At 50.6% G+C, this 14,050-nt stretch overlaps 1 protein-coding gene and 1 pseudogene across 1 annotated transcript; both read left to right on the top strand.

Moving 5' to 3' along the window:
• The first annotated feature begins 525 nt into the window (after window positions 1-525).
• LOC132372576 (retinol dehydrogenase 16-like) lies at window positions 526-4,978 on the top strand. Its single transcript, XM_059934656.1, has 4 exons — window positions 526-838; window positions 2,928-3,186; window positions 4,045-4,208; window positions 4,761-4,978. The coding sequence occupies exons 1-4, from the start codon at window positions 526-528 to the stop codon at window positions 4,976-4,978; spliced, it is 954 nt and encodes a 317-aa protein (XP_059790639.1).
• Window positions 4,979-8,602: 3,624 nt separating this feature from the next.
• Window positions 8,603-13,022, top strand: LOC132372575 (retinol dehydrogenase 16-like; annotated as a pseudogene).
• The last annotated feature ends 1,028 nt before the right edge of the window (window positions 13,023-14,050 follow it).

Genomic DNA, 14,050 nt, shown 5'->3' with positions numbered 1-14,050 from the left:
GTCACACAGCTGGTTGGCAGCAGAGCTGGGTTTTGAAGCCACTTGTGTCTTGATTCCACGTGTATTCCCCTTGTAAGAATCTCCAGTAGGTAAGGGAGACCCTGGTCCCCGGCTGAGCAGGAAAAAGGGAAGAAGATAGTTGTGAACCATGAAACCTGGGATATAAGGGTTACAACGTTTGGGCGTGGGGTGGAGAGGGCAGAGGTGGGTAGAGGGAAACAGGGAGGAGTGGGAGGACCAGGAAGAGGTGGTTGGGAAAAGTATTGTCATTCTTAAGAAGTTATGTTGGAAATGCAATGACATGTATTAGAAATGCTGTGAGCGTACCAAATAGCATGCATTTGGGGTTAGAATCAATAATACTCACCAAAGAGGGTGAACAGGAAAATCTTGAGGACTCCATGCCAGAGAGCCTGGAGGCTGGTTGGCCAATCAACATCGTGTGTGTTCTTTAGTCCTCCAGTTTGAACACTAGCCTGACTCGAGTTTCACCCCAGCCTGTCTGTGTCTGTCCCCTGCAAAGCCATGTGGCTGTGCCTGGCGGTCCTCGTGGGCCTGTACTACCTCCTGCGCTGGTACCGGGAGAAGCAGGTGGTGAGCCACCTCCAGGACAAGTTCGTCTTCATCACGGGCTGTGACTCGGGCTTCGGGAACCTGCTGGCCAGGCAGCTGCACCTGCGAGGCTTCAGGGTGCTGGCTGCGTGTCTGACAGAGCAGGGGGCCGAGCAGCTGAGGAACCAGACGTCAGACAGGCTGGAGACAGTGATCCTGGATGTCACCAAGACTGAGAGCATTGCTGCGGCCACTGAGTGGGTGAAGGAGCGTGTCGGGGACAGAGGTACCACCCACATTTCTTTTTTCTGTTTATTTCTTCTCTCTCTGTGAAGGGGAGACCCCTTGACAGCTACCTGGGGAGATTCCCAAGGTGTTTTCCAGGACTTGAAGTCCTCCCTGCATTCTTTACCTCACCCAGCTTACCAGCCAAGCCTCTTCCATCCCACACCCACCTCCCAACCTTGAGGCTCTGCAGTTTGGGGGCGAGTTTTCCCTGATGAGAATGTGTCCTTGCAGACTTCCTGTCTGGTGTCCCCTCCTCCCTCAGCAGGAGGTCTGGGTTCCTTGATGCTGAGTGACCAGGGTGATCGGGGTGCACTTTCTGGAGGAGGGGTGGAGACGGTTGCTCTGGCTGGAAGGCTGCATGGGGGGCTGGGGGGCAGCGCTGGAGCTGGGCTGTGTTCTCAGCACTTGATCATGTTCTTGCTGGTGACCCGTAGTCGTCCTACTTGGGTTTAAATGTCACCCATTTTCAGATGACAACATTGAGCTGCCAGGACTTGTCTAAGGAAGGTCAGAAAACTACTTAAGGGTTACTTTCTCTCTCTCTCTTTGTTTTCTGTTTTTCTTCTTTTCTTCTTCTTTTTTTTTTTTTTTTTTTTAATTACTACAGTTGTGCCTTTGTTTTGCAGGAGAAGGAGAGAACTTGAATTTCTTTCATCCAAGTATAATTTAAAACATGATCATTGTGGAAACTCAGAAAAGTGCAGGCATTAAAGCCAAACACTCTCAAAATCTCACCACCCAGAAATAAGTACTGATAATATTTTGACATAATATTATATTTTGCACATATTAGTATCACTTTCTTTCCACTAAAGAAAGATGTACAGATTTACAACATAATAAAAATTTCTTCCAAAAATTAATAAATTATGATTGAGAATATACTACCCCTTAGAATAGCATTACTTACTAAAAAGTACCTCATGGTATGATACATAATTATTTCCTACCTTTTATTCATCATATTCAACATAAATGATATCTTGGCAAACTTCTTTCTACCCAGTTCCCTACGCTATAACCATGTATGTTGATTGTGCCTTTGATGACAATGGTTGGAAAATATTCTTCCTACAAGGCACACGTGTTACTGAGTAGGGGAGGAACTCAACTCTCTGTGTGGATACTTCTGGCAGCCCTACCCCATCCCTCAATAGCCTGCTCCTGCCACCCTGAGGTCTATGGTTACCAAGTCTTTAAAACCTTGGGATTGTGTCTTTGATACTTGCAGAGAGGTCTCCATTAAGTTAGGTGAATCTGCACCAAGGAGATGGGGCTAGCGTGGACTCCTGTGTGGGTGGGAGGAGAAGATGGAATTTTCTGGGGTAGGGGGTGAACTCTGTGCTCTGAGGGTGATGGGTAAACAGAGGCAGCCTTGCCTCCTCCTGAAAGCCTACCCCCCATGGAATTCCCCAGATTCCTGCAGGAACATTGCTCAGTATTGATGCGGGTGTTTTAAGGCCAGGCCCTAGAGGTCAATACCAGGCCTGTCAACATGTTCTCCCAAACCTGGGATTTCAGGTCTGTTTTACCCAGCCAATATCCACCCAGATATTACTCATCTTTTTTTGCCTTTTATCTACTGTCTCTTTTGTTCCTCTCTTCCCCTCCCTTCCTCATTGTCTCTCTATATTTCCCTCTCTTTCCCTCATACTGGTTGTTGAGCACTCAGTCCTGCAGCTATCAGAAAATCTGAAAATGTAGGTGAATATTGATAATGTCTACAAGGACAACATGGACTGTGAAAACCCAAAACTTCAGCCTCCGAGTTCCAGACTATGGACCCACTAGATTTCTTCAACCTCAGTCCCTGCCTTCATCCAATCTGGGGTGCTTGCCCCTTGTCACCAGGCAGTGGGCTGGGCGTGAAGACTGAGTCAGGAGGGCGGCGCACCTTCTGTCCTCCAACCACTTACAGGGTCTGGTCTCCCCAGACCCGCAGGCAGCATGTTGGTCTCTGTTCCAGCCGTTCCCCCTGCGGCCTCTCTCCTAAAGTCCTCACTGGGTGGAAGGTGACTTGGAACCACCGCTGGGTCCTCACTAATGGGCCCAGCATGGTGTTGCCCTCTTGCCCTCACTGTTCCCAGGACTCTGGGGCCTGGTGAATAATGCCGGCATTTGTACGCCCATGGCACCCAATGAGTGGCTGACCAAACAAGACTTCGTAAAGATGCTCGACGTGAACCTGTTGGGGATGATTGAGGTGACCCTGAGTCTGCTGCCCCTAGTGCGGAAGGCGAGGGGCCGTGTGGTCAACGTCTCCAGTGTCATGGGCCGTGTGTCCCTCTTTGGTGGAGGTTACTGCATGTCCAAGTACGGCGTGGAGGCTTTCTCAGACTCCCTCAGGTAATGGCCTGGAATGGAGGCCCTTCCTCTGTCCTCCTGCTTCTATGTTTCTGGGGGGCCTTCTACAGGGGTTTTCTTTCTTTAGAGACCTAATGGCCCTTCCTTCTAGATCCCTCTCTCCTGCTCTGTGTAGGTTTTTCACTGGGAAGCACCCTTTTATCTTTTGGGTGTCCAAGTGGGTGCAAGGCCTAAGGAGTTTGATTCAACATATTCCTGCCTTGCGTGAGGGTCCACAGTCACCAAGTGTCGGAGGCAGAATTGGAACTGATATTATTTGGCTGTGCAGCCCTTCCATGTGCTCAACTGCTGCGGTACTTAGGTTCTGGGAGCCCTGTGGGGAGTGTACCCCATGAAGCCATTTATCCAGGGAGCTACTTAATCAAATCAGTGTGGACACTCCACGGGCTGCAGGGAGAGGGTGGCTTTGATGTGGGGGATCTGATACCGCGGGCAGAGAGATGCTCCCTAGAGGGCAGGCGGCCAGGGGGTTAGCAGGGCAGGAGAGGGGAGAGAGGGGACTGGGGAGTATGGGAAAGATAAAACGTGCAAAGTGTGGTGATTGATTGGAGGTGAGAGGAATAGGAGGAGATAACATTTAAGTGATGCCTTGTAGCACAGCTGGTAGGATTTAGAGCTGGTAAGCACAGGTATGTAAACTAATTGGAAAAATATTCACACTCTATACAGAAGCAATACCATCATCCTGAGTTTTCTCCCCCTGGCTTCTGTACCTCACAACCTCTGAGAAATTCCAGCGTATCCCACCCCAATCCTATGTTGGTGTCTTACTGTTCTTTCGTGTTTTGTTTCGCAAGAGGACCTCTGAAGTCCTTGCCCCTCTGCCTGTCTCCCTTGCAGGAGGGAGCTCTCCTACTTCGGAGTGAAGGTGGTGATGATTGAGCCCGGTTACTTCATGACCAATATGACCAGCCCTGAGGTGTTTAATGGAAGCCTCCAGGCATCATGGGATCAGGCCAGCCCAGAGATCAAGGAACTCTATGGAGAGAAGTTCGTGGCTAACTGTGAGTGAGACCTTGGGGAGAGAAGCAAACCCTTGCCTGGTAGCCTGGGTCCATCATTAGCACCTCCTCCAGTCTCAGGTCCATCCTCCAGGCTCTGAGTCACCCACATAGCGGGGACATGACCTCCATCCCCAGGGTCCCGTGTGGTCAGTTGGTGACCCAAGGAAAGGATTCAGACTTGATAGACCTGGGGACCAGTTTCTCTTCTGAAACTCTTAATTTGGGAAGGAAACTGAAACCAGAGAGGGAAGACACCCGTGGAATCATGGTAAGCTGGTGTTAGAACCAGCTTTTTTCAGGTGCCTCAATTTCTAGTGTTTGCAAAGACCTCCAGTTTATGTAGTGGACATATTCCCAGGAATAGATCCAGAGGGGGCTTAGTGTGGATAGAGATCCTGGGGTAAGTGTTAGGACACACTCCAATGAAATCCATGGATTTGATTTGGAGTATGATTTTGGAAGAGAAAGGAATTTTTAGAAACTGTCAGGTTGATCTGAAAGTGGGAGCATTGGGAAATGAGAATATTTTGGATGGTGTCTCCTTCTGGACAGTCATGAAGACGTCTAATTTATTGAAGCCATCATGGTCCGGGAATCTGTCCTTGGTGACCGACTGCATGGAGCATGCCCTGACCGCCTGCCACCCCCGCACCCGATACTCCCCTGGCTGGGACGCCAAGCTCTTCTACCTCCCCATGAGCTACATGCCCACCTTCCTGGTGGATCTCATGATGTATTGGGGTGCCCCACGGCCTGCTAAGGCCCTGTAACCTAAGACTGGGGTGCATGGTGGGGGGAGTTGGGGACTGTGTGGGGAGGGGATGCATCAGGGAGAGGGAAATAGAGTGGAGAAAGGGGTTTTCATGTCACCAGAGACACCCATCCCACCTCAGTCCCCAGGCTTCTCTTGGGACATTACTTAGTTCTCTGGGGATATTAGGAAGAAAGGAACAAGTCTTATGGCTGAGGAACAGGGCTCATTATCTCACGTCTGTGTCCTGTTCCTTGAGTGGCCTCTCAGTGCCTTATGACCCACATGCAGCTGTGAAAAACCCACACTTTGGGGAGGGTGTGAGCAGCTGGGAGTTTTCAATCCCCCCTGCTCTGTCTCTGTCCACCTGTTCAGATGTATCTTTCCCGTGTCCGATCTCCCTCTCCCCCAGGATAGAAATGGACAGGGGAGATAAAGGCCCCTCTTGCCTGAAGGTATGTGTTGACAGTGGAGGGTGACCACCAGCCTGACTCATGAGCCTAGGTGCCAACTCAGTAGACCTTGGCTGGAATGGGATCCTGTCAGAGAACAAAGAAACCGGGTTTTGATTTATCTTGGAAACAAGAATTTCCATTGATGATTTTTTCCTTAAAATTATAGTTGAAAAGTTCACCTGCTTGAATGCATGCTAGAGCTTCATGCTTAATCTGAAGACTCCTGTTTTTCAAATTATTATTTATACACGTAAACACTCACATACACACACACAGACCCAGCCAGTCACACCAAACAAACTGAAATCAAATAAAGTATCATTGATTCACTTTATGCCTTGGGGGTATGTTTTCAGGAGGTTTGGACTCAGCCCCAGGAATCCTCTCCAGAATGTCAGAGAGCTTGTGAGATTACAAAGCCCTGGCCCTCCTTGCTGGTCTTACAGGGGGTGCAGGGCTGCACTGAGATGGATTCCATGGCCCGCGGTGTGAACTGTGACTCAAGGACCCCAATTTAGACAAGATGGAACAACAAAAGCACTGAAAAAAGAAGTGCAATGCACACCAGCCCACGTCCTTACCCTAGACCTTCCGTAGATCCCTATTCCTCCTGCTTCCAGGCTGCCTTTCTTAGGGAGGGAACCAGGTCTGGTCTGATGGACGTGTGAGGGGGCTGGAACCCATGCCATGAGGGTCCATGCGGCTGTCACAAGGAAGTTTCCCTAATCCTCCCCTTGGCTGTCCCAGTGGTTTTTGACAAAGGATCAGTGATTCCCCACTGAAAATCTCATCTCCTCCAAGTATCAGATATTCAGTGCCTGAAGGCGGGATTTGTCTCTCCATTTTGGGACCTCACTCCAGTAGGGGGACTACAGACATGTAGGGCTGGAAAAGAGCTTGCACAATTAGTCCTCACTCCTGGCACCTTCTAGCCCCCTTTGGTTACCTACGCCTCTCCCCCCTTCAGGGGACCCAACCTGGGATGAGAAGAGGGGATGGTGTGGGATGCCCTGTCCTTGACAGTGGTCTTACTGAGACTAGGCAGAGCGACCCCTGCTCCAGCACAAACAGGCTCACAGGCGCGGCCTCGGAATCTGGGCCAGCTGCAACTCCCTGGACCAGAGATGCAGAGATCTTTGTCAGAGAGTCTCCCTGACAGGGTCGCCTCTGAAAGATTTCTTCTTCTGACCCCTGCAGTTCCCAGGTGAGTGAGTGTCACCCCAGGCTCCTTTCTCTTACTGCTCTCTCTGTACCTTCCTGTGGTTGTTTCCACCTGGAATGTAGTCTGAAACAGCTGAGACCCCCAGGAGCAGTCATATTACTTTCAGGGTTCACAAGAGGGAAGCAGATGGCATGACGGCTGGGACGTGTCTACTGCATGGCCCCTTGGGAATTTATAGTTGAAGGAATTTTTGGTCACTGAGAAAAAAAATCTCCTTTTTCTTTCAAGTAAAGAAACCACAACCTTCTCCCTTAGCAGGGTTTGTGTTTGCCTAGGATTTGCATACCGCCCCGGCTTCCTGACACCGTTTCCACACAGTTTCCAGGACACCATCCTTCATCCTTGCCTTCTTCGTCCTCACCCTTTGGGAAGCCCCTGTAGGAAGGTCCTGGTGGTCACCCAGGAAGCAGGCACAGGCTGGTTTCTGCAGGACCAGCCTTTCTATTACTGCTGCCAACTCCCACCCGAGGGACAAACACTTTCAGGACTACAGTCAGCTCCCTGCACTTGACAGTTCCCACTAAAGGCTGAATCTGTGCCCCTGTCTGTCTTTGTTCGCTGCTGGGGTGGGTTCCAGGGGCATTTGAGCCTCTGTTTGCTTGGGGAAGCCGCTCCTTCCCTCCCAGTGCCTCTCGTATTTCCTGACTTACCAGTCGGAGCTGTGGTAAGTGTGGACAGTGAGGAGATGCCCAGCGCAGTGAACCAGGCTCCTTCTGTCCCTGCCCCACTCACCAGCTCTGTGCCCCTGAGGGGTCCACCCCCGTTACTGAATGTATCCTCCACCTCACTGTGAAAGTCCCTGCATGCACAGCTGTTCTGGGGTCCAGCCTCTGGTCCTTTCTTTAGTCTCCTGAGGGGGCAGCTCCCTCCTCTTCTCCATCATCACCCTGATACAACTGACCTGATTCTTTCCAATTATTGAGCTTTACAGCACTCCCTGATCGGGGGAGGTTTGCACACCCCATCCCATGATCCCTGTTCAAATCAGTCTTTTCTGCCAGTCTTTTCTCAGTGTCTGAATGGTCTAGATTCAGGGTGTGGTGCCAGGCAGGGCAGGGCCTCACTCAGCACAGGAGGGGCAGAGGGCAATGGAGCCGGGCACCCAGGGCTGTGGGCAGGGCATCTTCACAGAGTGAAAGGGGAACAACTGTTAGACCAGCTTTGTGTGAGTCCTTCCAACAACTGGCCCAGCATCTGGGAGACGTCTCACCATTGCGTGTGTCGCCCCCATTCCCTTCTTGTCCCCTCTCTTTGCCTCTGAGATCAGACACCCCCGCTGTTCTCCTGAACACCTTTCTGGCCCAGAGAACCACTTCATCAGGAGAGACCTTATTCTCGTTTGCCTTCCCCTTCGAATCCTAGAGAGGCTGAGAGGGACTTAGTCTTTCAGGAGTGAATTCTGTGAGCTGAGCCAGAGGAGGAGACCAGGCTCAGAGACTAAGCCAGCTGCCCAAGGTCACACAGCTGGTTGGCAGCAGAGCTGGGTTTTGAAGCCACTTGTGTCTTGATTCCACGTGTATTCCCCTTGTAAGAATCTCCAGTAGGTAAGGGAGACCCTGGTCCCAGGCTGAGCAGGAAAAAGGGAAGAAGATAGCTGTGAACCATGAGACCAAGGACATAAAGGTCCCATGTGGTGCGTGCGGAGGGGAGAGGTGAACGGGGGGAAAGAGGGAAGAGTGGGAGGACCTGGAAATGGTGGTTGTAAAAGATCCTCAAGGGGTTGTGTTGGAAATGCAATGACATCTATTAGAAATGGTGTAAGTGTACCAAAAAGCATTAATATTGGGGCCAGAATCAGTATTACTCACCAAAGAGGGTGAACAGGAAAATTTTGAGGACTCCATGCCAGAGAGCCTGGAGGCTGGTTGGCCAATCAACATTGTGTGTGTTCTTAAGTCTTTCTGTCTCAACACTAGCCAGACTCGAGTTTCACCCCAGCCTGCCTGTGCCTGTCCCCAGCAAAGCCATGTGGCTGTGCCTGGTGGTCCTCGTGGGCCTGTACTACCTCCTGCGCTGGTACCGGGAGAAGCAGGTGGTGAGCCACCTCCAGGACAAGTTCGTCTTCATCACGGGCTGTGCCTTGGGCTTTGGGAACCCGCTGGCCAGGCAGCTGGACCTGCGAGGCTTGAGGGTGCTGGCTGCGTGTCTGACGGAGCAATGGGCCAAGCAGCTGAGGAACCAGACGTCAGACAGGCTGGAGACAGTGATCCTGGACGTCACCAAGACAGAGAGCATCACTGCGGCCACCGAGTGGATAAAGGAACATGTGACGGACAGAGGTACCACCCATATTTCTCAAGTCTGATTCCTCTCTGTGAAGTGGAGACCCCATGACAGCTACCTGGGGAAGCTTCCCAAGGTGTTTTCCAGGACTTGAAGTCCTCCCTGTGTTCTTCTCCTCACCCAGCTTACCAGCCAAGCCTCTTCCATCCCACACCCACCTCCCAACCTTGAGGCTCTGCAGCCTGGGGGAGAGTTTTCCCTGATGAGAATGTGTCCTTGCAGACTTCCTGTCTGGTGTCCCCTCCTCTCTCAGCAAAAGGTCTGGGTTTCTTGATGCTGAGTGACCAGGGTGCACTTTCTGGAGGAGGGGTGGAGACGGTTGCTCTGGCTGGAAGGCTGCATGGGGGGCTGGGGGGCAGCGCTGGAGCTGGGCTGTGTTCTCAGCACTTGATCATGTTCTTGCTGGTGACCCGTAGTCGTCCTACTTGGGTTTAAATGTCACCCATTTTCAGATGACAACACTGAGCTGTCAGGACTTGTCTAAGGAAGGTCAGAAAACTACTATCACTTTTTCTCTCTTTCATTTTTCGTTTTTCTACGTGTGTGTGTTTTATGGTAGAAGGAAAGAACTTTAATTTCTTTTATCTAAGTATAGATTTAAAACATGATCATTGTGAAAAACGGGAAAAGTACATGGATAAAAACCAAAGTTACCCCAATTCACGCCACCCTCAGATAAGTACTGATAACATTTTGACATACATGGTATTACATTTTGTACATAATTTGTATCCTAATTTTCCACTGAAAGAAGTTGAACAAATTTACACATAACAAAAATTTCTTCAAAAACATAATAAATAATGATTGAGAATGTTCTATACTTTAGAATAGCACTACTTGGTAAAAAGTACCTCATGGCATGAATGTAATTGTTTCCTACATTTTATTCATTGGATTCAACATAAATGATGTCTTGGTAAACTTCTTTCTACCCAATTCCCTACGTTGTAACCATGTATATTAATTGGGTCTTTGGTGTCAAATACGGTGGGAGAATACACATTCCTACAAGGGCAGGCTTGGTACTGAGCAGGGGAGGGACTAACTCTGTGTGTTAATAATTCCAACACCCTGTACCCAACTCCCCTGACCCTGCTCTTCTGCCCTGAGTTCTATTAGTTGGTAAGTGTTTAAGTATTTGGTATGTGTCTTTGAGTCTTGCAGAGACGTTTCCATGAAGCTGGGTGAACTGTGAACTGAGAGTCACGGGGTCAGAGTCGCCTCCTGTGTGGGTGGGAAGAGAGGGTGGATTTTTCTGGGACAAAGTGTAAATTCCGATTTGGGGGAGGGTGGTTAATAGAGGCAGCCCTGCCTCCCCCTGAAAGCCTACCCCATGGAATTCCCCAGATTCCTGCAGGAACACTGCTCAGTATTGATGCGGGTATTTCAAGGCCAGGCCCTAGAGGTCAATACCAGGCCTGTCAACATGTTCTCCCAAACCTGAGATTTCAGGTCTGTTTTACCCAGCCAATGTCCACCCAGATATTTCTCATCTTTTTTGTTTTTGTCTTTTATCCATTGTCTCTTTTAATCCTCTCTTCCCCTCCCTTCCTCATTGTCTCTCTGTTTCCCTCTCTTTCCCTCATACTAGTTGTTGAGCACTCAGTCCTGCAGCTGTCAGAAAATCTGAAAATATAGGTGAATATTGATAATGTCTGCAAGGGCAACATGGACTGTGAAAACCCAAAACTTCAGCCTCCGAGTTCCAAACTATGGACCCGCTAGATTTCCTCAGCCTCTGTCCCTGCCTTCATCCAATCTGGGGTGCTTGCCCCTTGTCACCAGGCAGTGGGCTGGGCGTGAAGACTGAGTCAGGAGGGCGGCGCACCTTCTGTCCTCCAACCACTTACAGGGTCTGGTCTCCCCAGACCCGCAGGCAGCATGTTGGTCTCTGTTCCAGCCGTTCCCCCTGCGGCCTCTCTCCTAAAGTCCTCACTGGGTGGAAGGTGACTTGGAACCTCCCCTGGGTCCTCACTCATGGGCCCCAGCATGGTGTTGCCCTCTCGCCCTCACTGTCCCCAGGACCCTGGGGCCTGGTGAATAACACCAGCATCTCCACGCCCACTGCACCCAGTGTGTGGCTGACCAACCAGGACTCCATGAAGATACTGGACGTGAACCTGTTGGGGGTGATCAAGGTGACCCTGAGTCTGCTGTCCCTAGCGCGGAAGGTGAGGGGCCGTGTGGTCAACATCTCCAGCGTCATGGGCCGCGTGTCCCTCTGGGGTGACGATTACTGCATTTCCAATATGGCATGGAGGCCTTCTTGGACTCCCTCAGGCTATGGCCTGGGACAGAGACCCTCCCTCCCACCTTGGTCCTTCTGCTTCTGTGCTTCTGGGGGAGCCTTTTACAGGGGGTTCCTTTCATCACAGACTTAGAGTTCTTTTTTCCAGAACTTTCTCTCTTGCTTTTGCCAGGCATTCGTTGGGAAGCTCCTTTTTAAGTTCTTGGTGTCAGGATGGACTTGGTGACTGTAGAGTTTGAATGAACTTACTCTGCCCTGGAAGATGGCCCACAATCAGAAAGTGAGGTAGAATTGTCACTGATATAATTTGGCTGCAATGTGCTCCACCTACATTACTGCTATGATATTAGGTTGGGGGAGCCTTGTTTGCAGTGTAACCCCATGGAAGCAATTAGTCAAGGAAAGTAATTAATCATATCAGCAGTAGAGACCCTACTGGCTGCAGGGCTGAGGATGGCTCTGAATATGGGTCAGGGGAGTGATCCCAGGTAGGGAGATGCATTTTAGGGTCCAATTACACCAGCCCAGCTGATAAATGACCAGGGAGTAGACTGGTTAGGATAGGGGAGAGAGGAAATTGAGTACGGAGGGGATAAAATATAAAAAACCTGGTGATCAATTGGATGTGAGGGGAATATGAGGAGACAACACTTAAGTGGTAACTTGCAACTCAACTGGTAGGATTTAGAAGCGTAAGCACATGTATGTAAAATATTTGGAAAAATATTCAAACTCTGTACAGAATAACATCATCATAAGATTTCTCCTTCTGGCTTTTCTGTACTTCACAGCCTCCCAGAGTTTCCTGCTTATCGCACTGCAATCCTGTGTTGGCGTCTTATTTTTGTGTGTGTGTTTTTGTGTCTTGGTTTATAAAAACTCTGAAGTCTTTGCCCCTCTGCCTGCCTCCCTTGCAGGAAGGAGCTCTCCTACTTTGGGGTGAAGGTGGCGATGATCGAGCCTGGTAACTTCAAGACCTTTGTGACCAGCCCTGAGGCAATTTCTCAGGGCCTCCAGGCAGCATGGGATCAGGCCAGCCCATAGGTCAAGGAACTCTATGCAGAGACATTCCTGGCCTCAGGTGAGTGAGCTGCGGACCTTGGATAGAGAAGCAAAACCTTGTCTGGAAGCCTGGGTCCATCATAGCACCTCCTCCAGTCTCAGGTCCATCCTCCAGGCTTTGACTCACCCACACAATGGGCACATGAGCTCCATCCCCAGGGTCCCATGTGGTCAACTGGTAACCTAAGGAAAGGATCCAGGCTTGGTAGACCTGGGACCACTGTCTCATCTGAACTTCTAGTTATTTGGGGAGAACCTGAGACCAAATATGGAAGATACCTGTGTACTCACGGCAAGCTGGCGTTAGAACAGCTGGTTTTCATGTCCTTAGATTTATTGTTTGTAGATACCTGCAGTTTATGTAATCCAGACATTCTCAGGAATGGAGTTAGAGGTGCCTTGGTGTGGAACCACGTGTTCCTGGGGTAAGAGTTGGGGCACTCATTTGGGAATTTAGGTGGATTCAATTTAGGGGGTCTAGGGATTCTTAGAAACATTGCTCCATAAGTTGATCCCAGAGTGAGAGTGGATGGAGGTGGGAATATATCTGGGTTCTTTCTCATTCTGGACAGGCATGAAATCAGTTGGCTTGTGGGAGACAAAGTGCAGCCAGGATCTGTCCTTGGTGACCGACTGCATGGAGCATGCCCTGATCGCCGGCCACCCCCACACCCGATACTCCCCTGGCTGGGACGCCAAGCTCTTCTACCTCCCCGTGAGCTACATGCCCACCTTCCTGGTGGATCTCATGATGTATTGGGGTGCCTCATGGCCTGCTAAGGCCCTGTAACCAAAGACTGGGGTGCAAGGTAGGGGGGAGTTGGGGACTGTGTGGGGAGGGGATGCATCAGAGGGAGGGAAATAAAGTGGAGAAAGGGGTTCTCGTGTCACCGGGGACACCCATCCCACCTCAGTCCCCATCTCCTCCTCAGGCTTCTCTTGGGACATTACTTAGGATTCTGGGGATATTAGGAAGAAAGGAGCAAGTTTTGTGGCTGAGGAACAGGGGTCGATAGCTCACGTCTGTGTCCTGTTCCTTGAGTGGCCTCTCAGTGCCTCATGATCCACATGCAGCTGTGAAAAATCCACACTTTGGGGAGGGTGTGAGCAGCTGGCAGGGTCTCGGCCCCCCACCCTCTGCCCCTGTCCACCTCTTCTGGGTGTGCCTTGGCCCTGGCCAGTCTCCCCCTCCCACGGGATAAAAGTGGCCTGGGGGAGGTAAAGGTCCCTCCCCCGCGAAGATACCTGTAGACAGGGGTGTGTGTGGAGGGTGACCACCAGCCTGACACATCAGCCTAGGTGCCAACTCAGCAGACCTTGGCTGGAAAAGGGCTGTCCTCAGTAGGGGTCCTGACAGAGGACACAGAAACCAATTTTTGTTTTGTCTTGAAACCATGCATTTCCATTGATTATATTTTCCTGAAAATAAAAGTTGAAAAGTTTACGCAGGCCCAGTGATTGGGACCGATGCCTTGGGCAGCAGTGGGTGTGTGCCTACGAGAGGAAGAGTCAGGTGACCTCACAGAGGAGAAGGGGTGAGTGGGGTGACCTGAGGAGGGATTTGAAGAGGGAAGTGAGGTCATCCTTCATCCACAGAAGTGAGGGGCTAATGTGTCTTTCTGGGGCTTATCAAGTGACCTGGGTTCCCAGGATTAGACACAGGATGGACAAACAAGGAGAGGTGTCTAAGGGACAGGTGGGGCCCAGACCCTTCCCTGGAGACATCTAGTCTCTCTCTCACCAGAAACCTCTCTCTGTGGTCCTCCCTCTGTCCCCTCCTTTAGAGTCACCACCGTCCAGCCTCTGCCAACCCTCAGG

The sequence above is a fragment of the Balaenoptera ricei genome, chromosome 10, assembly GCF_028023285.1.
Source record: "Balaenoptera ricei isolate mBalRic1 chromosome 10, mBalRic1.hap2, whole genome shotgun sequence".
Lineage (NCBI taxonomy): Eukaryota > Metazoa > Chordata > Mammalia > Artiodactyla > Balaenopteridae > Balaenoptera > Balaenoptera ricei.
Note: the sequence above shows the minus strand (reverse complement) of the source record. Positions and strands in the feature narration are given on the sequence as shown.

Excerpts from the sequence above, each read along its gene's own strand:
- LOC132372576 (XM_059934656.1), top strand. The coding sequence starts at position 526 with ATGTGGCTGTGCCTGGCGGTCCTCGTGGGCCTGTACTACCTCCTGCGC. Across the intron at positions 3,187-4,044 it reads GCTTTCTCAGACTCCCTCAG|GAGGGAGCTCTCCTACTTCG; the intron begins GTAATGGCCTGG and ends TCTCCCTTGCAG. Across the intron at positions 4,209-4,760 it reads AGAGAAGTTCGTGGCTAACT|TCATGAAGACGTCTAATTTA; the intron begins GTGAGTGAGACC and ends CCTTCTGGACAG.